Below are 24,044 nucleotides of genomic sequence, written 5' to 3' on the forward strand. Positions count from 1 at the left end.
ACCAGAAGCTGGGGGGGGGGGGCACCAAAAACCCGAAAGGAGCCCAAAAACACGTCAAAAATCTTTCGTTTCGGCCTTTTCTGCCCCCCCACAAATTGCCCCGTTTCGGCTTTCAGGGTGTCCAAAGTGGGAGTCAGAAGGGCCGGACGCCTGGGCCCCCCATGTGGGGGGGGGGGGCTCTGAGACCAGCCCGGACGCCTGGCCCCCCCCCCCCCCCAATGCGTGGGGGCTCTGAGGCCGGCCCGGACGCCTGGGCCCTCCCATGTCGGGGGGGGGGGGGCTCTGAGACCAGCCCGGATGCCTGGCCCCCCCCCCCCCCAATGCGTGGGGGCTCTGAGACCAGCCCGGACACCTGGGCCCCCCCCCCATGCGTGGGGGCTCTGAGACCAGCCCGGACACCTGGGCCCCCCCCGTGTGGGGACTCTGAGGCCGGCCCGGACGCCTGGGTTCCCGGTAGCCCCCCACGCCACCGACCCACATCCTGCCCACTGGAGAGCGCTGTCACGCCTGCGGCTGGCAGGACGGGGGGGGGGGGGGGGGCGGGGGCCGGACGCCTGGGCCCCTGCCGCGGCGGGCGGGGGGGTGACACGCTTCCCCACCGTGACTCATCGCTGCGGGGAACCAGGAGCCGGTTCGCACCTGCCTGGGACACGCAAGGCGCCCGGACGCCTGGGTCCCCTTGGGGGGGGGGGGACAGGAAAACTGGGCCCCCACGGGCAACAGGGGGCAACGGGCTGGAGCGGGGGGTCCCCAGACACCTGGCCCCCCGGACGCCTGGGCCCCCGGACACCTGGGCCCCCAGAGGACAGCAGGGGGGTGTGAGCTGGAGCTGGGGGTCCCCGGACGCCTGGGCCCCTGGGGACAGCAGGGGGGTGTGGGCTGGAGCGGGGGTCCCCGGACACCTGGGCCCCCGGACGCCTGGGCCCCCGGACACCTGGGCCCCCAGAGGGCAGCAGGGGGGTGTGAGCTGGAGCGGGGGTCCCCGGACGCCTGGGCCCCATTGTGTGTGGGGGGGGTGTCTGTGGGGTTAGACCTGGGTCAGAAGCTGACTTTGGGGTCCCTTCCCGGCCCCAGCCCCCCCTCCCCCAGCCGGGGGGGGCCCAGGCGTCCTGCCCCTCCCCCCATCGGAAACACGGGGCGGGCGGGAGGGCGGAGTGACGCCCCGGTTCGGGGAGGTGCGAAGCCGCAGGCCCGGCCCTGCCCCCCGCCGCGGGGGGGGGGGAGGATGTAACGGGCCCCCCCGGCCCCCAGCCCCCACCGCGCTGCACTCCGCCGGTGAGTACGCAGGGGCCCAGGCGTCCGGGAGCCTCGCGAGCCCCCCAGCGCCGCGCCGGGATGGGGGGGCCCAGGCGTCCGGGGGCCTCATGATTCCCCCCCCCCCCAGGGCCACACCGGATGGGGGGGCCCAGGCGTCCGGGGGCCTCATGATTCCCCCCCCCCCAGGGCCACACCAGGATGGGGGGGGCCCAGGCGTCCGGGGGCCTCCGTCCCTCCAGCCCCGTCCCTGCCGCGTGTCCTCGTGCCCCGTCCCCCATCTCTGTCCCCAGCGCTGTCTCCATGTCCCCTCCCCATGTCCGTGTCCTGGTCCCCATCCCCACGTTCCCCATGGCCCTGTCCCCACTTCCAGGTCCCCACTTCCAGGTCCCCATGCCCATGTCCCAGTGCCCACGTCCCCCTCCTCTGTCTCCTCATCCCACGTTCCCACCTCCATGTCCTTGTGCCCGTGTCCCCACCTCCATGTCCCCACTCCCATGTCCCATGTCCACGTCCCCACACCCATGTCCCACCTCCATGTCCCCCTGGCAGGTCCTCACCTCCACGTCCCCACCTCCACATCCCACTCCTATGTCCCACCTCCATGTCCCTACGCCCACGTCCCCACCTCCATGTCCCACCTCCACGTCCCCACCTCCACGTCCCACCTCCACATCCCATCCCCATGTCCCCACCTCCATGTCCCATCCCCACCTCCACATCCACCTCCTTGTCCCCACCTCCATGTCCCCATCCCACCTCCATGTCCCCCACTTCCATGTCCCCACTCCATCCATGTCCCCACTTCCATGTCCCACTCCCATGTCCCACCTCCACGTCCCCATCCCCATGTCCCACCTCCATGTCCCCATCCCCATGTCCCCATCCCCACGTCCCCACCTCCACGTCCCCATCCCATGTCCCACCTCCATGTCCCCATCCCCACGTCCCCAACTCCACGTCCTTGTGCCCATGTCCCCACCTCCATGTCCCACTTCCATGTCCCACCTCCACATCCCCATGCCCATGTCCCACCTCCATGTCCCCCTGGCAGGTCCCCACCTTCACGTCCCCACCTCCATGTCCCACTTCCATGCCCACTCCCATGTCCCACCTCACGTCCCCCATCCCCATGTCCCACCTCCATGTCCCCACCTCCATGTCCCACCTCCATGTCCCACTCCCATGTCCCACCTCCACGTCCCATCCCCATGTCCCACCTCCATGTCCCCACTTCCATGTCCCACCTCATGTCCCATCCCCATGTCCCCACCTCCATGTCCCCATCCCATGTCCCACCTCCATGTCCCATCCCCATGTCCCACCTCCACGTCCCCATCCCCATGTCCCACCTCATGTCCCCACTTCCATGTCCCACCTCCATGTCCCCACCTCCACGTCCCCACCTCCACGTCCCATCCCCATGTCCTCACCTCCATGTCCCCACTTCCATGTCCCACTCCCATGTCCCACCTCCGCGTCCCCCCGGCAGGTCCCCACGTCCAGGTGCACCCACCGGCTCCCGCAGCGGCGGCCGCCTGCCGGCCATGCCGGCCGGTCCTCGCTGGCGCTGCTGGCGCTGCTGTTGCTGCTGCTGCGGTGCCGCCCGGGACGTCCCCACTGCCGCCGGGCCACGGGGCCGGCCTGCGCCGCCAGCCGCCCCCCCGTGCCGGGGGCCGACATGGTGGGCCGGGGGCTGGACATCACCACGCTGGGAGCTGGCGCCGGAGGGCGGCGGGGTGCTGGCGCGGGAGGCGGCGCCGGCGCCGCGGGGCCCCTGCGTGCTCTGCGCCGACCCGCTGCGGCGCGGGCGGCTCTACCGGCTGCCGGCTCCGGTGGGCGGCTGGCAGCCGGGGCTCCGCTGCGCCCGGCCGGGCCACCGGCGGCCACGCAGAGGTCCACGCTGGGGCTGCTGCGGCAGGCGGCCACCGCCTGCGGCCAGCGGCTGGCGCCTGGGGCTTGGGGGCCGTCGTGCGGCCGGCGCCGCGGCGCCCTGGCCATGGCCGGCTCCCACTCCCGCTGGCCGAGTTCGGCCTCCAGAGTCAGAGAAGGAGCGGGATGGACACCTACGTCTTCACCTCCGTCCACCTCGAGTGCGTCCGCTACCGGTGGGTGAGCTCCTCCGCCCTCCCTCCGTCCGTCCCTCCACCCCTCCTTCCATCCTCCTTCCATCCTTCCCTCCATCCATCCACCTTACCTCCATCCATCCCTCTGTCTACCTCGAGTGCGTCCACTACTGGTGAGCTCCTCCGTCCGCCCCCTCCGTCCGTCCCTCCACCCCTCCTTCCACACCTCCTTCCATCCTTTCCCTCCCGTCCTTACCCTCCATCCCTCCCTCCATCCTTCCCTCCATCCATCCCACCTTACCTCCATCCATCCCTCTGTCCACCTCGAGTGCGTCCACTACCAGTGAGCTCCTCCGTCCGCCCCTCCGTCCATCCCTCCTTCCATCCTTCCCTCCGTCCTTACCTCCATCCCTCCCTCCATCCTTCCCTCCATCCATTCCTCCTTACCTCCATCCATCCCTCCGTCCACCTCGAGTGCGTCTGCCACCAGTGAGCTCCTCTGTCCGCCCCTACATCCGTCCTTCCACCCCTCCTTCCATCCCTCCTTCCATCCCTCCTTCCATCCTCCCTACTTTGATCCATCCCTCCATCCCTCCACCCCGAGTCCGTCTGCCACCGGTGAGCTCCTCCATCCACTCCTCCATCTGTCCCTCCACCCCTCCTTCCATCCCTCCTTCCATCCATCCTTCCTTCCATCCCTCCATTCGTCCCGCCTTGCCTCGATCCATCCTTCCATCCCTCTTCCATCCCGCCATCCATCCATCCCACCTTACCTCCGTCCATCCCTCCGTCCACCTCGAGTGCACCCACTACCGGTGAGCTCCTCCGTCCGCCCCTCCGTTCGTCCCTCCACCCCTCCTTCCATCCTTTCCTCTGTCCTTACCTCCATCCCTCCTTCCATCCCTCCCTACCTTGATCCATCCCTCCATCCCTCCACCTCGAGTCCGTCTGCCACCGGTGAGCTCCTCCATCCACTCCTCCATCTGTCCCTCCACCCCTCCTTCCATCCTTTCCCTCCGTCCTTACCACCATCCATCCCTCCGTCCACCTCGAGTCCGTCTGCCACTGGTGAGCTCCTCCGTCCGCCCCTCCATCCGTCCCTCCATCCCTCCTTCCATCCCGCCATCCCGCCATCCCTCCATCCGCCCCTCCTTCCATCCCTCCTTCCATCCCTCCCTCCATCCGTCCCACCTTACCTTGATCCATCCCTCCATCCCTCCACCTTGAGCGCGTCCACTACCGGTGAGCTCCTCCGTCCGCCCCTCCATCCATCCCTGCATCCCATCCACCCACAGACCCCAAACCCCCTCCCACAGCCCATAGCACCCCCTAGACCCCCATAGCACCCCTAGACCCCCTCCCACAGCCCCATAGCACCCCCAGACCCCTGTAGATGCCCTCCTACAGCCTCATAGCACCCCCTAGATCCCCACAGCACCCCATAGACACCCCATAGCACCCCATAGCACCCCTAGACTCCCTCCCACACCCCCATAGCACCCCCTAGACCCCCCTAGATCCCCATAGCACCCCATAGACACCCCATAGCAACCCCCTAAAGCCCCTCCCACAGCCCCATAGCACCCTCTAGGCCCTTATAGCACCACCTAGACCCCCATAGCACCCCATAAACACCCCAAGACCCCCCTCCCACAGCCCCATAGCACCTCTAGACCCCCATAACACCGCTAGACCCCCCTCTCATACCCCCATAGCACCCATAGACCCCCATAGCCCCCCTAGACCCCCCATAGCACCCCTAGACACCCTCCCACACCCCCATAGCACCCCATAGACCCCCCATAGCACCCCTAAATGCCCTCCCACAGCCCATAGCACCCCATAGACCCCCCATAGCACCCCTAAATGCCCTCCCACAGCCCCATAACACCCCTAGACCCCCCATAGCACCCCTAGACCCCCTCCCACACCCCATAGCACCCCATAGACCCCCCCATAGCACCCCTAGGCCCCCTCCCACACCCATAGCACCCCCTAGACCCCCCATAGCACCCCTAGACCCCCTCCCACACCCTTATAGCACCCCAGACCTCCCATAGCACCCCATAACACCCCCTAGACCCCCCATAGCACCCCTAGACCCCCTCCCACACCCCCATAGCACCCCATAGCACCCCCTAGACACCCCCATAGCACCCCCTAGACCCCCATAGCCCCCCATAGACACCCCCTAGACCCCCCCAGCCCCCCCATAGCCCCCCCCATCCCTCCAGCCCCGCCGCCGTCTCCCCGCAGGCTGTGGGCCTCGCCGGAGGCGCGCGTGTCGCCCCACTTCGCGCGGGCGGTGCGGGCGCTGCCGCCGCGCTTCGGGCCGGCCACGGCGGACGACTACGAGGAGCTGCTGGCGGCCTACGGCACCCACTACGTGCGGGCGGCGCAGCTGGGCGGGCGGCTGCGGGCCGTGACGGCCGTGCGGGCCTGCCGCGCCGCCCTCAACGGCACCGGCGCCCGCGAGGTGGCCGACTGCCTGGCGGCCGAGGCGGCCGTGGGCGGCCGTGGTGGCGGCGGCCGCGGCAGCGGCGTCCTGGCGGCGACCTTCAGCGCCTGCCGCCGCGACCGGCGGCGCCACGCGGCGGGCGCCTCCTTCCACGAGGCCTTCCACGAGCGGCTGGTGGAGGTGGAGGGCGGCGGCGAGGGGCACGGCGACGTGCTCTACGGCGGCCCCGCCGCCCGCGCCGCCTGGCTGCGGCAGCTGCCGGCCCTGCCGGGCCTGGTGCGGGCGACGCTGCGGCCGCTGCACACGCTGCTGCCGCGGGGAGACCCGCGCCGGGAGGCGCTGCGCCAGGCCGTGGGGCACTACGTGGCCTCGCGGGCCGTGCGGGGCAACTGCAGCGCCGCCTGCCCCCACCATGGCCCTGCCGCCGCCGCTGCCGCCAGCGTGGCCGCCGAGGTGGTCGCCGAGGCGGCCCCCGACATGGCTGCTGAGATGGCCGCCCGGATGGTCACCAAGATGGCCCCCAAGATGGCTGCCGAGATGGCCTCCAAGATGGCTGCCAAGATGACCCCCGAGATGACCGCCAAGATGGACCCCAAGATGGCCCCCAAGATGAATGCCAAGATGGCCCCCAAGATGACCTCCAAGATGGCCTCCAAGATGGCCCCCGAGATGACCTCCGAGATGACCTCCAAGATGACCTCCAAGATGGCCCCCGAGATGACCTCCAAGATGGCCTCCGAGATGACCTCCAAGATGGCCTCCAAGATGGCCTCCGAGATGACCTCCAAGATGGCCCCCGAGATGACCTCCAAGATGGCCTCCAAGATGGCCCCCAAGATGGCCGCCAAGAAGACGGCCGCCGAGATGGCTGCTGACGCCAGGACGGTTGCCAACGCGACCGCCCGCCTGGCCGCCAAGGTGGCCGCCGACCTGGCCCCCGAGATGGCCGCCGAGATGGCCGCCGAGGTGGCCGCCGCCCTGGCCCCCGAGATGGCCGCGGAGGCGGCCCCCGAGACGGCCGCCGGGACGCTCGCCGAGATAGCCGCCGAGGCGGCCGCCGAGACGGCCCTGGAGGCGGTGACGGAGGCGGCCGCGGAGGCGGTGGCCGAGATGGCCGCCGAGATGGCCGCCGAGGTGGCCCGCGGGACAGCCGCCGCCGCCACCGCCGCCGAGGTGGCCACCGCCATGACCGCCCGCGTGGCCGCCGGGATGGACGCCGCCACCGGCAGGGCCACCAAGCTGGCCGTCGCCAGGCTGGCCGCCGCCAAGACGAACGCCACCAAGATGGGTGCCGCCAAGACGATGGGCGCCGCCAAGACGATGGACGTCGCCAAGATGGTGGCCGAGGCGGCGGCGTGCGGCTGCGGCTGCGCGCCCAGCGCGGCGCGGACGGCCGAGTGCTGCGCGCGGCACCGCGGCGAGGCCCGGCTCTCCGTCACCGTGGCCTCGGCCCGGGGCCTGTGGGGCGACTACGGGTCGCGCACGGACGCCTACGTGCGCGTGGGCTTCGGCGACCGCTGGCTGCGCACCGCCACCGTGCCCGAGAACGACGCGCCGCGCTGGGCCGCCCACCTCGACTTCGGCGCCGTGGAGCTGCCGCCCGGCGCCCGGCTCCGCGTGGAGCTCTGGGACGAGGACAACGGCTGGGACGACGACCGGCTGGGCGCCTGCGAGCAGCCGCTGGCCGCCGGCCCGGGGCCCCGCGCCGCCGTCTGCTTCGCCCAGCGCGGCCGCCTCGACTACGCCTACGAGGTGGCCTGCGGGCCGGGGCTGGGGGGGCCCCTGTGCCGCCGCGACGCCCCCCGGCCCCCCGCCGGGCCCGGCCTCCTGCGCGCCTCCCAATGGCCGCCCGGCCCCGGCGGCGGGCCCGTGCCCTGGCCCCACCGGCAGCAGCAGCAGCAGGAGGAGGAGGAGGAGGACGACGACGACGACGGCCCCGACTCGCCCGACCCCGAGGCCTTCCGGGGGCCCTGGCCGCCCCCCTACTTCGGGGAGGCCCCTCGGCAGACGGCGCCCGGCCACGGGGACGAGCTCCCGGGGGAAGCCTCCAGCCTCGGCAAGGGCTTGGTGGACCCCCCGGATCCATCGTCCACATCTAGGGAGGGTCCTCCAGACCCCCTGGATCCATCGTCCACATCTAGGGAGGCTCCTCCAGACCCCCTCGATCCATCGTCCACATCTAGGGAGGCTCCTCCAGACCCCCCGGATCCATCATCCACATCTAGGGAGGCTCCTCCAGACCCCCTGGATCCATCGTCCACATCTAGGGAGGCTCCTCCAGACCTCTCGGATCCATCGTCCGGCTCCGAAACCTCCACAGACCCCTTGGCTCCATCATCCAGCCTCAGGGAGACCTTCCTGGACCCCCTGGATCCATCATCCACATCTGGGGAGGCTCCTCCAGACCCCCTGGATCCATCGTCCAGCTCTGAGACCTGTGCAGACCCCATGGCTCCGTCATCCAGCCTCAGGGAGACCTTCCTGGACCCCCTGGATCCATCGTCCACATCTGGGCAGGGTCCTGCAGACCCCCCAGATCCATCATCCGGCTCTGAAACCCCCGCAGACCCCCTGGCTCCATGATCCGGCCTCGCGGAAGCCTTCCGGGACTCCCTGGATCCATCGTCCGGCCATGGGGAGGGTCCTCCAGCCCCACGTCCGGCCCCGGAAGGACACGGCGAGGCCGAGTCGGGAGTAAACGCTTCTTGCTGCAGCCTCCGGCCTCCGCGTCGTCTTTTGGGGGGGGGGGGGAGCGGACCCAGGCGTCCGGGTGAGGGACGTGGGCTGGAGGAGACGGGAGGGAGGGGGCAGGCCGGACGCCTGGGCCCCCCCCGGACACCTGGGTCCCCATGCGACACCCGTGCTGGTGCCCAGGCCGTGGCCCCCCCCCCCCCGGGTGCCCCTGCCCCACGGCGTCCCAGCGCAGCCCCCCCCCCCCCGCTGCCCCACAGCTCCTGCTTCACCCACCTGCGTCCGGGAGGGGCCCCACAAGGGGCTGCACCTGGGAGAGGTGGGGCTGGGGGGTGGGGCCTGAGCTGGGGGTGGGGCCAGAACTGGGGGGTGGGGCCTGGGGTGGGGCAGGGCCAGCTAGAGGGGGCGGGGCCTATGGGCAAAACAAGGGGTGGGGCTGACTGTGTGGGAATCCAGGCATCACCTCCCCCCACCTCCCCGCCCCCATCGGGGCCCAGGCGTCCGGGCACCTCTCCCACCACTGGGGCCCAGGCGTCCGAGTAGCCTCCCCCCCTCCCCCATCCCTGGGCCACTTGGGGACCCGGGTGTCAAGGCCAGCCCCAGGTGTCCCCAAGGGACCCAGGTGACCCTGAGGGACCCAAGTGTCCCCAAGGGGCCCAGGTGACCCAAGTGTCCCCAAGGGGCCCAGGCGTCCCCGGGGGGCCCAGGCGTCCGGGTGCCCGCGGCTCTTCCTCAGCCCCTTCCTGACCCGGTCGGCGCCTCGGCAGCTGCTCCGCGCCCTGCGGCAGCTGCAGCACCCCCCAACCGCCCCCCGGGCCCCCAGCCGCCCCCCAACTGTCTCAACCCCCCCGTGCCCCCCCCCCCCCCCGCGTGGGGCAGGGGCAGCTATGGGGCGGCTGTGGGGCGGCTGTGGGGTGGGTCGGCCCCGCTGACGCGGCGGGCGGAAAAGCGCCGTCACGGCGCCGTCGCCACATCCCCTCCGCCCGCGCGGCCGCCCGGGCCCCATGGCCGCCCCACGGAGCCGAGGTGAGCAAGGCCCCGGCGGCCCCCTCGGGACGCCCCCGCCCCCGCGCGACCCATAGCCACGGGGCTCCCCCCATAGCCAGCGCCTGCCCCACAGAAAGGCCCCGGCGCCCTCACGCCCCTGCCCCACGGCAGCCCCCCGGAGAGCCCCCGGCCCCACAGCGCCTGCGCTGGGCCCCTGGAAGCCCACAGGTCCCCCTGCCCCACAGCAGCCCCATAGGAGCGTATGGCCGCTGCCTGTCCTGCTGCTGCCCCATAGCAATGCTCCTGCCCCACAGCACCACAAAGACACCCGGCCCCATAGGGACCCTCTCACCCCATAGAGACCCGCCAGCCCCATAGAGACTGTCCTGCCCCCATAGGACCCCACAGACTCTGTCCAGCCCCATAGAGACCCTCTAGACCCATAGCGACACCCCTGCCCCACAGGTCCCCCCCTGCCCCATAGCAGTGCCATAGGTGCCCCCCCGCCCCATAGGAGCCCCATAGGCCCTGCCCGGCCCCACAGGCTCCCCCCGCCCCCCGGCAGCCCCCCCCAGGCAGCCATGGGGCCGGCCCTGGCCCCGGCGCTGCTGCTGGCACTGCTGTGGGCCCCGGCGGCCGTGGGGCGCCCCACGGCGTCGCCCTGGGGGCGGCCGCCCCCCTGCGGGCGCTGCCTGGGGGCCATGGTGGGGCTGGGGGCCCTGGGGGGGGCCTTCGTGGTGGCGGGGGGGCTGCTGTGCCAGCGGCTGCTGCAGCGCGGCCGCCCCCCGGCCCCCCCCGACCTGTGGGTCGCCCGCGCCGCCCCCCCGCCGTGGGGCGAGGAGGAGCCCGAGGCCCCGGGGGGCGCCGAGGGGCCCCCCCAGCCCCATGTCACCCTCCAGGACATTGACGACTTCTTCCGCCGCGGTGGGCTGGGCCGTGGCGGGTAGCGGGGCGCCCCGAAACTGCCAGCCGGGTGCCGCGGGGCGCCCCGAAACCGCCACCCCTGACCCGCTGCTGCCTGCCCCACGGGGCGCCCCGAAACCGCCGGGGCCTCCCAGGACCTTTGCGGAGCCCCGAAACCGCCAGCATCTCCCAGGACTTTAGGGGAACCCTGAAACCACCAGCATCTCCCAGGACTTTAGTGGGGGCCTGAAACCTCTGGGGCCTCCCAGGACCTTTGGGGCGCCCCGAAACCACCAGCATCTCCCTGGACTTTAGGGGAACCCCAAAACCGCCAGCATCTCCCAGGACTTTAGCAGGGGCCCGAAACCGCCAGCATCTCCCAGGACCTTTGGGGCACCCCGAAACCACCAGCATCTCCCAAGACTTTAGGGGAACCCTGAAACCGCCAGCATCTCCCAGGACTTTAGCAGGGACCCGAAACCTCCAGGGCCTCCTAGGACCTTTGGGGAACCCCGAAACCGTCAGCATCTCCCTGGACTTTAGTGGGGGCCTGAAATCTGAGATCTCCCAGGACTTTTGGGGCACCCCGAAACCGCCAGCATCTCCCTGGACTTTAGCGGGGGGCCTAAAACCTCCGGGACCTCCCAGGATTTCAGGCCAGGCACGGACACGGATGTGGACATGGACATGTTGGAGACCTGGGGGGGTCCCAGGTGGGGCTGGTCACGAGCCTCAACAGCCCCTTAGCGCCCTCACGGCCCGGACAGCTCGACACCGCCGGCACCTCTGGAGATCTGTGGGGAGCCTCGAAACCACCAGAAGGTTCTCAGACCAATGGGGACCCCCGAAACCACCAGCGTCTCCCAGGACTTGTGGCGGTCCCCGAAACCGCCGACACCTTCTTGGACTGGGGGAACCCAAAACCATTGGGACTTCCCAGGATTTATGGGGGGGAGGATCTTGAAACTGCTAACAAGTCTGAGGACCTATGGGGAACCTTGAAACCACCAGGACCTCCCAGGACTCACGGAGAGCCCTGAAACCGCCAGGAGGGCCTAGGACCTAGGGGGAGCCTCGAAACCACCAGGACCTCCCAGGACTCACGGAGAGCCCTGAAACCGCCAGGAGGGCCTAGGACCTACGGGGAGCCTTGAAACCACCAGGATGGCCCAGGACTTCTGGAGAAGTCCTCCCTGCTGCCCCCAAACCAATGTCGCCTCCAAGGGCCTCTGGGGGGCCTGGAGACCACCGGCGTCTCCCAGGACTCGTGGGGAGCCCCGAAGCCGCCGCTGCCCCAGGCGGGGCTGCCCGGGGACCGGCCCCGCCCCGACCGGGCGGGGCGCTTCCTGCCCTCCTCCGACACGGCTCCCCGCTTCCTGCCCTCGGGCGCGCTCGCTCCTTCCCCACGCCAACGGCCGCCGGCTCCGGAGCCCCCCGGCCCCCTGCCCGGCCCCACAGGTACGGGGGGGGTGGGATGGGGAGGGGGCAGCTGGGGGTGGTGAGGGGACGCGGAGACACTGGGGGGCCCCGGGCGGGTGCCGTGGGGCGGGGGAACACGTGCAGACGGGGCGGAATGGGGGCCGCCGTGGGGCAGAGAGGGCTCGTGGGGTCTGGGGGGGCCCAAGGGAGTCACTGGGGGTGCCGGGGGTGCTGCGGGACATTGGGGGTCTCAAGGGTGGCATGGGGGTCCTAAGGGACCCAAGGGTCCCATGGGGTCTTGGGGGTCCCAAGGGTGCTCTGGAGGTCCCGTGGGGTCTTGGGGGTCCAATGGGGTCTTGTGGGACCCAAGGGTGATGTGGGGTCTGGGGGGGACCCAAGGGTGCTCTGGAAGTCCTATGGGGTCTCAGGGCCCCATGGAGTCTCAGGGGTCCCAAGGGTGCTCTGGAGGTCCCATGGGGTCTCAGGGGTCCCAAGGGTGCTCTGGAGGTCCCATAGGGTCTTGGGGGTCCCAAGGGTGCTCTGGAGGTCCTATGGGGTCTTGGGGGTCCCAAGGGTGCTCTAGAGGTCCCATGGGGTCTTGGGGGTCCCAAGGGTGCTCTGGAGGTCCCATGGGGTCTCAGGGGTCCCAAGGGTGCTCTGGAGGTCCTATGGGGTCTTGGGGTCCCAAGGGTGCTCTGGAGGCCCTATGGAGTCTCACGGGTCCCAAGGGTGCTCTGGAGGTCCTATGGGGTCTTGGGGGTCCCAAGGGTGCTCTAGAGGTCCCATGGGGTCTCAGGGGTCCCAAGGGTGCTCTGGAGGTCCCATGGAGTCTCAGGGGTCCCAAGGGTGCTCTGGAGGTCCCATAGGGTCTCAGGGGTCCCAAGGGTGCTCTGGAGGTCCCATGGGGTCTCAGGGGTCCCAAGGGTGCTCTGGAGGTCCTATGGGGTCTTGGGGTCCCAAGGGTGCTCTAGAGGTCCTATGGAGTCTCAGGGGTCCCAAGGGTGCTCTGGAGGTCCCATGGGGTCTCAGGGGTCCCAAGGGTGCTCTAGAGGTCCCATAGGGTCTTGGGGGTCCCAAGGGTGCTCTAGAGGCCCTATGGAGTCTCACGGGTCCCAAGGGTGCTCTGGAGGTCCCATGGGGTCTTGGGGTCCCAAGGGTGCTCTGGAGGTCCTATGGAGTCTCAGGGGTCCCAAGGGTACTCTGGAGGTCCTATGGAGTCTCAGGGGTCCCAAGGGTGCTCTGGAGGTCCTATGGAGTCTCACGGGTCCCAAGGGTGCTCTGGAGGTCCCATGGGGTCTCACGGGTCCCAAGGGTGCTCTAGAGGTCCTATGGAGTCTTGGGGGTCCCAAGGGTGCTCTAGAGGTCCCATAGGGTCTTGGGGTCCCAAGGGTGCTCTGGAGGTCCTATGGAGTCTCAGGGGTCCCAAGGGTGCTCTGGAGGTCCCATGGGGTCTCAGGGGTCCCAAGGGTGCTCTAGAGGTCCTATGGAGTCTCAGGGGTCCCAAGGGTGCTCTAGAGGTCCCATGGGGTCTCACGGGTCCCAAGGGTGCTCTGGAGGTCCTATGGAGTCTCACGGGTCCCAAGGGTGCTCTGGAGGTCCCATGGGGTCTCAGGGGTCCCAAGGGTGCTCTAGAGGTCCTATGGAGTCTCAGGGGTCCCAAGGGTGCTCTGGAGGTCCCATAGGGTCTTGGGGGTCCCAAGGGTGCTCTAGAGGTCCTATGGAGTCTCACGGGTCCCAAGGGTGCTCTGGAGGTCCCATGGGGTCTTGGGGTCCCAAGGGTGCTCTAGAGGTCCCGTGGGGTCTTGGGGTCCCAAGGGTGCTCTGGAGGTCCTATGGGGTCTTGGGGTCCCAAGGGTGCTCTGGAGGTCCCATAGGGTCTTGGGGTCCCAAGGGTGCTCTGGAGGTCCTATGGAGTCTCAGGGGTCCCAAGGGTGCTCTGGAGGTCCTATGGGGTCTTGGGGGTCCCAAGGGTGCTCTAGAGGTCCCATGGGGTCTCAGGGGTCCCAAGGGTACTCTGGAGGTCCTATGGGGTCTTGGGGGTCCCAAGGGTGCTCTAGAGGTCCCATGGGGTCTCAGGGGTCCCAAGGGTACTCTGGAGGTCCTATGGGGTCTCAGGGGTCCCAAGGGTGCTCTGGAGGTCCCGTGGGGTCTCAGGGGTCCCAAGGGTGCTCTGGAGGTCCTATGGGGTCTTGGGGGTCCCAAGGGTGCTCTAGAGGTCCCATGGGGTCTCAGGGGTCCCAAGGGTACTCTGGAGGTCCTATGGGGTCTTGGGGGTCCCAAGGGTGCTCTAGAGGTCCCATGGGGTCTCAGGGGTCCCAAGGGTTCAGTGGAGGTCCCGTGGGGTCTCAGGGGTCTCAGGGGTCCCATGGGGTCTCGGGGGTCCCAAGGGTGCCGTGGGGGGTCCTGGTGTGCCATGGGGCTCTGGGCTCCACCACGCCCTTCCCCAGGGTGACGCCTCCTCCTCCCCACCCCCCCCCCAGGCCCCACAGGTCCCAGCCTCCTCCCACCCCCCCAACCAGCACCCCGGCGCCATGGGGAGCAGCCGCACGGCCCGCTGGGCCACCGCCTTCTGCGTCCTCCTGGCCGCCTGCGCCGGCCCCACGGAGGTCCCCACCAGGAGCCCCTCGCCGAGCCCCGGCAACGCCCCGACGGCCACCGCGAGCCCCGAGAAGGCCCCGACGGCCACCGCGAGCCCTGAGAGGACCATGACGGCCACCGCGAGCCCCGAGAAGGCCCCGACGGCCACCACCAGCCCTGAGAGGACCACGACGAGCCCCGGGACGGAGCCGGTGGCCGCCACAAGCCCTCGACCGGCCTCAGAGGCCCTGAGGAGCTTGGGACCGGCCGCCACCAGTGCCAAATCGGCCCCGATCCCCACCGGGGGCCAGAAATGGGCCCCGATGGAGATGACCAGCCCCCAACCAGCCCTGGTGACCACCACGGGTCTCCAATCAGCCCTGGTGGAGACGACCAGCCCTGAACCAGCCTCGTCGGCCACCACGAGCATCCAACCTGCCCCGTTGGCCACCACCAGCCCTGAAGCAGCCTCGTCAGCCATCACGAGCATCCAACCTGCCCCGATGGCCACCACCGGCCCCCAACCAGCCCCGTTGGCCACCACTGGCCCCCAACCAGCCCCATCGGCCACCACCAGCCCCCAACCAGCTCCGTTGGCCACCACAAGCCCCGAACCAGCTCCGTCGGCCACCACCGGCCCTGAAGCAGCCTCGTCGGCCATCACGAGCATCCAACCTGCCCCGATGGCCACCACCGGCCCCCAACCAGCCCCGTTGGCCACCACTGGCCCCCAACCAGCCCCATCGGCCACCACCAGCCCCCAACCAGCTCCGTTGGCCACCACAAGCCCCGAACCAGCTCCGTCGGCCACCACCGGCCCTGAAGCAGCCTCGTCGGCCATCACGAGCATCCAACCTGCCCCGATGGCCACCACCGGCCCCCAACCAGCCCCGTTGGCCACCACTGGCCCCCAACCAGCCCCATCGGCCACCACCAGCCCCCAACCAGCTCCGTTGGCCACCACAAGCCCCGAACCAGCTCCGTCGGCCACCACCGGCCCTGAAGCAGCCTCATCGGCCATCACGAGCATCCAACCTGCCCCGATGGCCACCACCGGCCCCCAACCAGCCCCGTTGGCCACCACCGGCCCCCCATGGAGCCCGACGACGGCCGCCAGCGGCCAGGAGCCGTCCCTGAAGGCCACGGCCAGCGGGGGGCTGGGGGTGCGCGAGGCGCCGTTGGGCGCCGGTGCCCGCTGGCTGCCGCCGGTGGTGGCAGTGGCGGTGGCGGCGGCCGTGGCGGCGGCGCTGGTGGCCTGGCGGTGCCGGCGGCGGCGCCGCTCGGGCTCCACATCGTTCGGGCCCTGGGCCGGGCCGGCGCCGCTGGCCGAGGACGAGGCGGCGGCGGCGGCGGCGGAGCCCTTGGTGCCGGCGGGGGCGGCGGCGGTGGGGGGGCAGCACGTCGCCCCGCTCAGCACCTTCCGCGCCGCTGGCTCCCGGCCCGGCTCCATGGCCATGGAGGAGCTGCCGCCCCCGGAGCAGCAGCCGGCAGCGCCCAACGGCGACGCCACGGGGGGCCCAGGCGTCCGGGACGCGCCCCCCGTCTGACCCCGCCCCCTCCCTCTCTCCCCCCCCCCCCAATCCCAGCTCCCACCCCCGGCTGCTCTTCCGCACACCCCAACCGCGGCGGCTTCCTGCTCCGGGGCCCAGGCGTCCAGGCCCGGCTCCCCCAGCTCGCGCGGACGCTTTGGGGCGGGGGGGGCCCAGGCGTCCGGGGGGGCCCAGGCGTCCGGGGAGGCCCCATTTCCCCCCCCCCAGCCCCCCGGTTTTGCCCCCCCCCCCCGGGGACGCACCCACCCCCGCCAGAGGACCCAGGCATCCGGGTTCGGTTTGCGTCGTTTCCGTCAACAACGGGGCGGGGGAAGCTTTTGTTGTTGTTTTGGGGCTTTTTGTCGTTTTTTTTGGTTTTTAAAGCTATTTAATAAACTTCATTAGCCTCAACTCAGCACCGTGTCATGGCTACCGGGGGGCCCAGGCGTCCGGGCAGGGAGGAGGCAGCCGGCAGCGCTGCGCGTCCCTTTAATTCATCCCAGGGCGCCAGCGCGATAACGGTACGTTAATAATTCCATTAACGATGCTAACGAGGTGGCTGCGGCTGCGGGGGGGGGGGTAATTAGGGGGTGCTAACGAAGCGCCCGGGGGCAGCAACACCGGCTGGGGCGGCAAAACCCGGAGCTGGAGCTGGGGTAAAACCGGGATCTGGAGCCAGGTCACAGGGCAAAACCTGGAGCTGGAGCTGGGGTAAAACCGGGATCTGGAGCCAGGTCACAGGGCAAAACCCGGAGCTGGAGTCAGGGTAAAACCAGGATCTGGAGCCAGGTCACAAGGCAAAACCCGGAGCTGGAGCTGGGGTAAAACCAGGATCTGGATCCAGGTCACAGGGCAAAACCCGGAGCTGGAGCTGGGGTAAAACCAGGATCTGGATCCTAGCAGACAGTAAAACCCGGAGCCGGCTCAGGGCCCAAACTGGGATGGGACTGTGGCTGCAGGGAAAACCCGGAGAAGAAGCCCAGGATCGGGCTGGTCCCATCTTGTGGCTGGAGGTAAAACCTGGTGGGGATCCAGGAGCCAGGCCAGATTAGGGCTTGCTCCCATGGTGGGAAGGAAAACCCGGATGGAGCCCGGATTGGCTCCCGGCTGGAGGCAAAACTCGGCCAGGACTTTGGACAGGGCTGACCCAGGGCCCGGAATTAGGGCGGGAGATAAAACCCGGCCAAGATCAGGGATGAGACCGTGACCAGCCCCACGGTTAGAGGAAAACCTGACCTGGATTTGGGTCTGGGTCAGGGTTGGAGCCAAAACCTGGGCAGGATCGCAGTGTGGATCCGGGTTGGAACCGAAACCCATCCTGGACTGTTGCCTGGGTCCCAGTGGAAAGCAAGATCCGAGCTGGATTGCGTCCTGGAGCCTGGTTGGAACCAAAACTTGTCCTGGATTACAGTCCAGATCTGTGCTGAAAGCAAAATCCGTGCTGGATTGTGTTCTGGAGCCGTGCTGGAGCCAAAACCCGTCCTGGATTGTGGCCCAGATCTGGGTTGGAGCCAAAGCCCGTGCTGGATCACTTCCTGGATCCGTGTTGGAGCCAAGACCTGTCCTGGATCATGTCGGGGATCCATGTCAGAACCAAGACCCTTCCTGGATGACGTCCCAGATCCGTGTCAGAACCAAGACCCATCCTGAATCACGTCGGGGATGGAACCAAAGCCTGTCTTGGATCCCATCCCGGATCTATGCTAGAGCCAAAACTTGTCCTGGATTACAGCCCAGATCCGTGCTGAAAGCAAAATCCGTGCTGGATTGTGTCCTGAAGCCGTGCTGGAGCCAAAACCCATGCTGGATCACGTTCTGGATCCGTGTTGGAGCCAAGACCTGTCCTGGATCACGTTGGGGATCTGGGCTAGAGCCAAGACCCATCCTGGATCACGTCGGGGATCCGTGTCAGAACCAAGACCTGTCCTGGATCATGTTCTGGATCCGTGTTGGAGCCAAGACCTGTCCGATCACATTGGGGATCTGGGCTGGAGCCAAGACCCATCCTGGATCACGTCCTGGATCCGTGTCAGAACCAAGACCCGTGCCGGATCCCATCGGGGATCTGTGCTGGAGCCAAGCCCCGCGCTGGACGGCGTCGGGGAAGCGCGCGTGCCGTGTCCGCGTGCCCGTGTCCGCGTCCCGCGTGCCGCCGCCGTCGTCCGCGCGCTCAGGAGGCGCCGCCGTCGGCCAGGCCGCGCAGCCAGGCGACGGTGCGGTCGCGCGCCTGCTCCCAGGTGAAGAGGGGCCGGTAGCCGAAGCGGCGCTGGGCCTTGTCGGTGCGGACGCTGAAGGTGGTGGAGCCGACGGCCAGCGTGTAGGAGTTGAGGAGCGGCGCGTAGGCGCCCAGGGGCCGCAGCAGCGCCCGCAGCCCGTCGTTGAGCCGCGCCAGCAGCGCCAGCAGCCAGCGGGGCGCCGGCGGGCGGCCGCCGAGCCGCAGCCCCGCGGGGCCCAGCAGCAGCATGTTGAAGTCCTCGTAGGCCGCGTAGGGCGACGCGTCGTAGCAGAAGAAGGCCTGGCCCCCCACGGCCGCCGGCCGCCCCCGCGCCGCCCGCGCTGCCAGCACGTGCATCCAGGCCACGTTGCCTGCGGGGCGGCACCGGGGGGGGTCGGCGTGGGGCTGGGGGCAGGTTGGGGGGCAGGGTGAGCGGTGGGGTGGGGGGCAGGGTGTGGGGTGAGGTGTGGGGCTGGGTACAGGGGTGGGCGCAGGCTGGGGGACCAGGCACAGGCTATGGGGCAAGGTGTGGGGCAGGGTGCGGGGCCAAGCACGGTGCCAGGCACAGGCATGGGGGTTGGCGCTGTGGGTCAGGGTGCAGGCAGGGGGCCGTGGGGCGGTTGGGGTGCGGTTGGGGGGCAGCCAGGGGGCGGCTAGGGGGCAGTCGGGGGGCAGTCGGGGGCAGGACTCACCGGCGTAGACGCGGCCATGCTCGGCGCTGTGGGGCAGGGTGCGGGCAGGGTGTTGTGGGGCGGTTGGGGGGCAGTTGGGGGGCAGCCGGGGGGCAGGACTCACCGGCGTAGACGCGGCCGTGCTCGGCGCTGTGGGGCAGGGTGCGCAGCAGCCACCCGCCGGCGGCCCGGCCCCGCCGGTAGAACTCGGCCATGAGCGGGTGCCGCTCCCCGTAGATGCCCGTGGGGCGGAGGGCGCAGGTCACCAGGCGGCCGCCCCCCGCCACCTGCGCACCGCACGCCTGGGTCCCGGACGCCTGGGCCCCTCCCAGACGCCTGGGCCCCCCCGGACGCCTGGGCCCCTCCCGCGCGCCTGGGCCCCTCCCGCGCGCCTGGGCCCCTTCTGCACACCTGGGTCCCGGACGCCTGGGCCCCTCCTGGACGCCTGGGCCCCTCCCACACATCTGGGTCCCGGGTGCCTGGGTCCCTCCCAGATGCCTGGGCCCCTCCCCATTCCCCAAGACACCTAGATCTTGCCTGGACGCCTGGGCCCTCCCCCAGACACCTGCACCCCCTCTCTTGTCCCGGACACCTGGGCCCCTCCCATTCCCCTGGATGCCCAGGTCCCACCCAGACACCTGCCCCCCCCCACCCCCGTTTGCCCCTCTGGGATGCCTGGGTCCCCCTCATTCCCCCGGATGCCTGGGCCCCTCTGGGATGCCTGGGTCCCCCTCATTCCCCCAGACGCTTGGGCCCCCCGGACGCCTGGGCCCCTCTGGGATGCCTGGGTCCCTCTGGGATGCCTGGGTCCCCCTCATTCCCCCGGACGCCTGGGCCCCCCCGGCCGCCCCCCCCCCCCCCACCCGGGCCCCGGCTCACGGGGGTGTCGTTGGCCTCCAGGACGAGGCGCTCGGCCTGGGCCTTGCTCAGCGGATACGGCTCCGTGTGGTGCACGGGGTAGGGCGAGTCCTCGTCCCCCCTGCGGCAGAGGGCGCCGGGCCGGGGGCAAAGGTCACCCCGGACGCCTGGGCCCCCTCCCCTCCCCTCCCCCCACCCCCCGCCACGAGGGGGCCCAGGCGTCCGGGCACCCCCCTCCCCCCCCCCCGTCCCGTTCCAGGCGCCCGGGTGGGGCGCTGCCGCTTTAAGGAGCCGCCCAAAGCCGGGAAGGGGGGAGATGACATCACTGCCGAGTTATTTACTCCTCGTTGCCATGGTGACGGCAAAGGGGATCCCTGGGGAAGCCCCGGGTGGGGCCGGACGCCTGGGCCCCTTGGGGGGGTTGGGGGGCGCCCGGACGCCTGGGCCCCTACCGGAAGAAGGGGTCGCCGCGCGTGTTGGGCCCCACCACCTCCATGCTGCTGGTGTAGACGAGGCAGCCGACGCCCTGGGCCTGGCAGCCCGCGATCACGTTCCTCGTCCCTGGGGGCGACGCGCCGGACGCCTGGGTCCCTCCTGCCCCCCCCGGGCCCTCTAGAGACCCCAGCTGCCCCCCAGCCCCCTCAGCAGTCCCCGAGCCCCCCAGCTGCCCCCTCCGAGCTCCTCAGTTGCCCCCAGCCCCCCCAGTTGCCTTACCAGCTGCCCCAGTTGCCCCAGTTGCCCCCCAGACCCTGCCCGATTGCCCCCAAACACCCCCATCAGCCCTCCCAGAGCCCCCCAATTGCCCCAGCTGCCCCTCCAGAGCTTCCCAGTTGCCCCAGTCACCCCCCAGTTGCCCCCCAGACACCCCCAGTTGCCCCTCCAGAGCTTCCCAGTTGCCCCCCAGTTGCCCCCGTCACCCCCCAGTGGCCCCAGTCACCCCCCGGGGGCCCCGGCTCACCCTGCACGTTGACGCGGGCGATGGCCTCGGGGGTGACCCGGCCCCACACGTCCACGAGCGAGGCGGCATGGAGGACGGCGTCGGCGCCCGCCAGCACCTCCGCCACGGCCTCCGCGTCGGCCACGTCGCCCTGCACCAGGCGCACCCGGTCCCCTGCGACGCCCGGACGCCTGGGTCCCTCGGACGCCTGGGCCCCCCCAGGCACCGGGGTCCCTCCCCCCCCCCCCCCCTCCCCCGCAGCAGCGCCCCACAGCAGGCTGCACCCAGGCAGAGCACATTTGTCCTCCCGGACGCCTGGGTCCTCCCAACCCCCAACTGGACACCAGGGTCTCCCGGACGCCTGGGCCCCCCGGACGCCTGGGCCCCGCCGCGCGCACCCACCGTGGGGGCCCTGGGCCAGGCTGGGGTCGAGGCGGACGTCGAAGACGCGGAGCTCGCGCAGCGCTGGCTCCTGCTCCAGCAGCACCTGCACCAGGTGGGAGCCCAGGAAGCCGCAGCCGCCCGTCACCACGTAGACCAGGCCCTGCCGGCACCGGACGCCTGGGTCCCTGCGCCGGACACCTGGGCCCCGGCTCGCTGCCCGCCGCCCCTGCAACCCGCCCGCCCGGACGCCTGGGCCCCCACACACCCGCTGTCCCTGGACCCCGCAACCCACCCGCCCGGACGCCTGGGCCCCCCGGGAGGGCCGGGGACGCGGGGTCACGGGCGCCCGGACGCCTGGGTCCCCCGGGAGGGCTGGGGACGCGGGGTCACGGGCGCCCGGATGCCTGGGCCCCCCGGGAGGGCTGGGGACGCGGGGTCATGGGCGCCCGGATGCCTGGGCCCCCCGGGAGGGCTGGCTCTCCCTCCCCGGGGCATTTCCAGGGCAGTTCTGCTTCCCCCCCCAGCACTTCCTCCCTGGCACCTGCACCGCAGGCCCAGGCGTCCGGGCCCGTCTCACCCCCCTTTCCGGGAAAGGGGCCCAGGTGTCCGGGGCCCTGCCAACCCCCCAGCGCTGCTTATCGCTGCCCGGACAAAGATCGTTTGGGGTTTAACGTGCAAACAGACGGTGTCAAGGCCGGGGGCGCCCGGACGCCTGGGTCCCGGGGGGGGGGCGGGGGGCACCCGGACGCCTGGGTCCGCTAGGCGGGTGCGACGCGTGACGGGGCCCCGGTCAGGCCCGGACGCCTGGGTCCTCTCGCAGCAGGGAAGGAGAAGTGGCTCCGGTGACTAAATCCTGCCGCAGTCACGGACCGGGCGACCGCCCGGGGCCCAGGCGTCCGGCAGCCCGGCACCTGCTGCAGCAGGGCAGGGGGCCCCGGCGTCTGGGCGCTCCCCCACCCCTGCCCCCTCCCAGCCCCCTATCAGGGGGCCCAGGCGTCCCGGCGGGCCACCCCACCCCTCTCCGTCCCCTGCCAGGGACCTATCAGGGGGCCCAGGCGTCCGGGCGCCCCTGCTCCACCCCACCGGCTCCCGGGGGCACCCGGGCAACGCTCCCCCCCCCCGCCCTCCCCTAGGGGACCCAGGCGTCCGGGCTCCCAGCATGCCTTGCTGCCTGCGCCTCGCCCCCTCCCGCCGAGGGACCCAGGCGTCCGGCTACCTGGGGGTCCCCGTCTCCCGGGGGCAGCGCCATGGTCCCGGGCCGGGTCCCTTCATGGCCGGGCCCTTCTATAGGCGCCGCAGGGCCCCGCCCCGGGGAGGGGCCCGGACGCCTGGGCCCCCCCCGCCCCCCCCGCCGGCCGCGGGCAGGGCTCAGGGTCGGACGCCTGGGCCCCCGGCAGGGCGGGCTGGGGTCGAGGACCCAGGCGTCCGGGAGGCCCGGGGGGGGTTGGGAGGGCACGTGCCCGCGGCCGCCCTCGGGCAGCAGGAGCCGGGCGGGGGCCCAGGCGTCCGGGAAGGCGGGAAACTGGGAAGGGAACGGGAAAACGGTGACGTGGGGGGGGAAACGGGGGGAGGAGCGGGCCGGACGCCTGGATCCCGTTATCGGGGGCTGTGCAAGGCCCGGACGTCTGAGCCCCTGGGCCTGTTATCGGGGGAGGGGTGGCCCGGACACCTGGGCCCCCGTTATCGGGGGTTGTGCAAGGCCCAGACGCCTGGGCCCCTGGGCCTGTTATCGGGGGAGGGGTGGCCCGGACACCTGGGCCCCCGTTATCGGGGGGGGGGGGGGATCTGGATGCCTGGGCCCCAGTTATCGGGGGGGGGAGGGGCCCGGACGCCTGGGTCCCGTTATCGGGGGCTGTGCAAGGCCCGGACGCCTGGGCCCCTGGGCCTGTTATCGGGGGAGGGGTGGCCCGGACACCTGGGCCCCCGGGCCTGTTATCGGGGGAGGGGTGGCCCGGACACCTGGGCCCCCGTTATCCGGGGGGGGGGAGCCGGACGCCTGGGCCCCAGTTATCGGGGGGGGGAGGGGCCCGGACGCCTGGGCCCCCGGCCGTCGCCCCCCCCCGGCGCGCTCTCGGCCGCGGTGAGCTCAGCGGGCGGCGGCCCCCGATTGGGTCACCGCAGGGCGGCGGCCCGGACGCCCGGGTCCCGGGGGGAGGGGGGGGCGGGGGGGGGGGCCGGACGCCTGGGCCCGCCCGGCAGGACATCCCTTACGTCAGCACTGACCTCGCCGGGCCGCGCCCGGACGCCGGGGCCCGCGGGAGGGGGGGGGGGGGGGGGCCGGACGCCTGGGTCCCCCCGGCGGCGGCGGCAGCGGCTCCACTCCGGCCCCCCGCGCGCCCCCTGCCGCTATGGCAACGTGCGCTTCCGGTCTGTGCCCCGCCCCGGGGCGGAGCCCTGTAGCCCCGCCCCCGGGGCGGTCCTGTCTCTAGCCCCACCCCAAGAGGAGGGTGCATCAGAAACCCCGCCCCTTCCGTGGCCCCGCCCCCACCCCATGGACCCCACCACCACCTGGGGGTCATTTCCCATTGGCTGCCCCCACACACACTCTTCCCTGATTGGCCTTTTGCCATGGCACGCCCCCCGGGAGGCATGGCTCAAAGGAGGACACACCCCCAGACCCCCCCCTTCCACCTTGTAACGACCCCATCACCCCCTTCCCGGATGCCTGGGCCCCTCCCAGACTCCTGCCCTCCCCCCACCCAAAACCTGGGTCCCCCGGACGCCAGAGCCCCCCCCAGACACCTGGGTCCCTTCCCAGACCCCTGCCCCCCCCCGGACGCCTGGGTCCCTCCCCGGACACCTGGGCCCTCCCCCCAAACCCTTGGCCCCCCCCCAGACCCTTGGGATTCCCCCCCGGACCCCTGGGCCCCCCCCGGACGCCTGGGCCCACACGCTCAAAGCTTCATGGCCACTTTATAAAAAGGGGGCCGGGGGCGGCCACGTATCAACATATGTACAGGGGCATTTACAGGCCGGGGCGGGGCCGCCCGGGGTATTTACAGGCCCCGGGGGGTATTTACAGAGCCCGGGCGGCTCCCGCGGGGGCCGCGGTGCCCCGGCGGGTATTTGCACGCCGGGGGGGCCGGGGTCACCCC

General features: G+C 71.2%; 2 protein-coding genes across 4 annotated transcripts; one reads left to right on the forward strand and one right to left on the reverse strand.

Moving 5' to 3' along the window:
• Positions 1–2,623: 2,623 nt before the first annotated feature.
• PRF1 (perforin 1) lies at positions 2,624–8,491 on the forward strand. The gene is given in 4 exon segments (XM_067314878.1): positions 2,624–2,965; positions 2,967–3,119; positions 3,295–3,362; positions 5,577–8,491. Coding segments are annotated over 4 exon segments (3,348 nt in total). The 3' UTR covers positions 8,362–8,491.
• Positions 8,492–16,307: 7,816 nt separating this feature from the next.
• On the reverse strand, positions 16,308–22,243 carry HSD3B7 (hydroxy-delta-5-steroid dehydrogenase, 3 beta- and steroid delta-isomerase 7). 3 transcript variants are annotated; one of them, XM_067314920.1, is made up of 7 exons: positions 22,166–22,243; positions 20,968–21,109; positions 20,587–20,739; positions 20,081–20,189; positions 19,650–19,749; positions 18,895–19,057; positions 16,308–18,504 (listed from the first exon to the last, which is right to left on the reverse strand). In XM_067314920.1, the coding sequence occupies exons 1-7, from the start codon at positions 22,196–22,198 to the stop codon at positions 17,855–17,857; spliced, it is 1,350 nt and encodes a 449-aa protein (XP_067171021.1). In that variant the 5' UTR covers positions 22,199–22,243; the 3' UTR covers positions 16,308–17,854. The 3 variants fall into 3 exon arrangements, with proteins under 3 accessions (XP_067171021.1, XP_067171022.1, XP_067171024.1); XM_067314921.1 differs by having other exon boundaries at positions 20,968–21,052; positions 22,166–22,223; XM_067314923.1 differs by having other exon boundaries at positions 18,018–18,470.
• Between the last annotated feature and the right edge of the window lie 1,801 nt (positions 22,244–24,044).

Source organism: Apteryx mantelli, chromosome 38 (genome assembly GCF_036417845.1).
Source record: "Apteryx mantelli isolate bAptMan1 chromosome 38, bAptMan1.hap1, whole genome shotgun sequence".
NCBI classification, from domain to species: Eukaryota; Metazoa; Chordata; class Aves; order Apterygiformes; family Apterygidae; genus Apteryx; species Apteryx mantelli.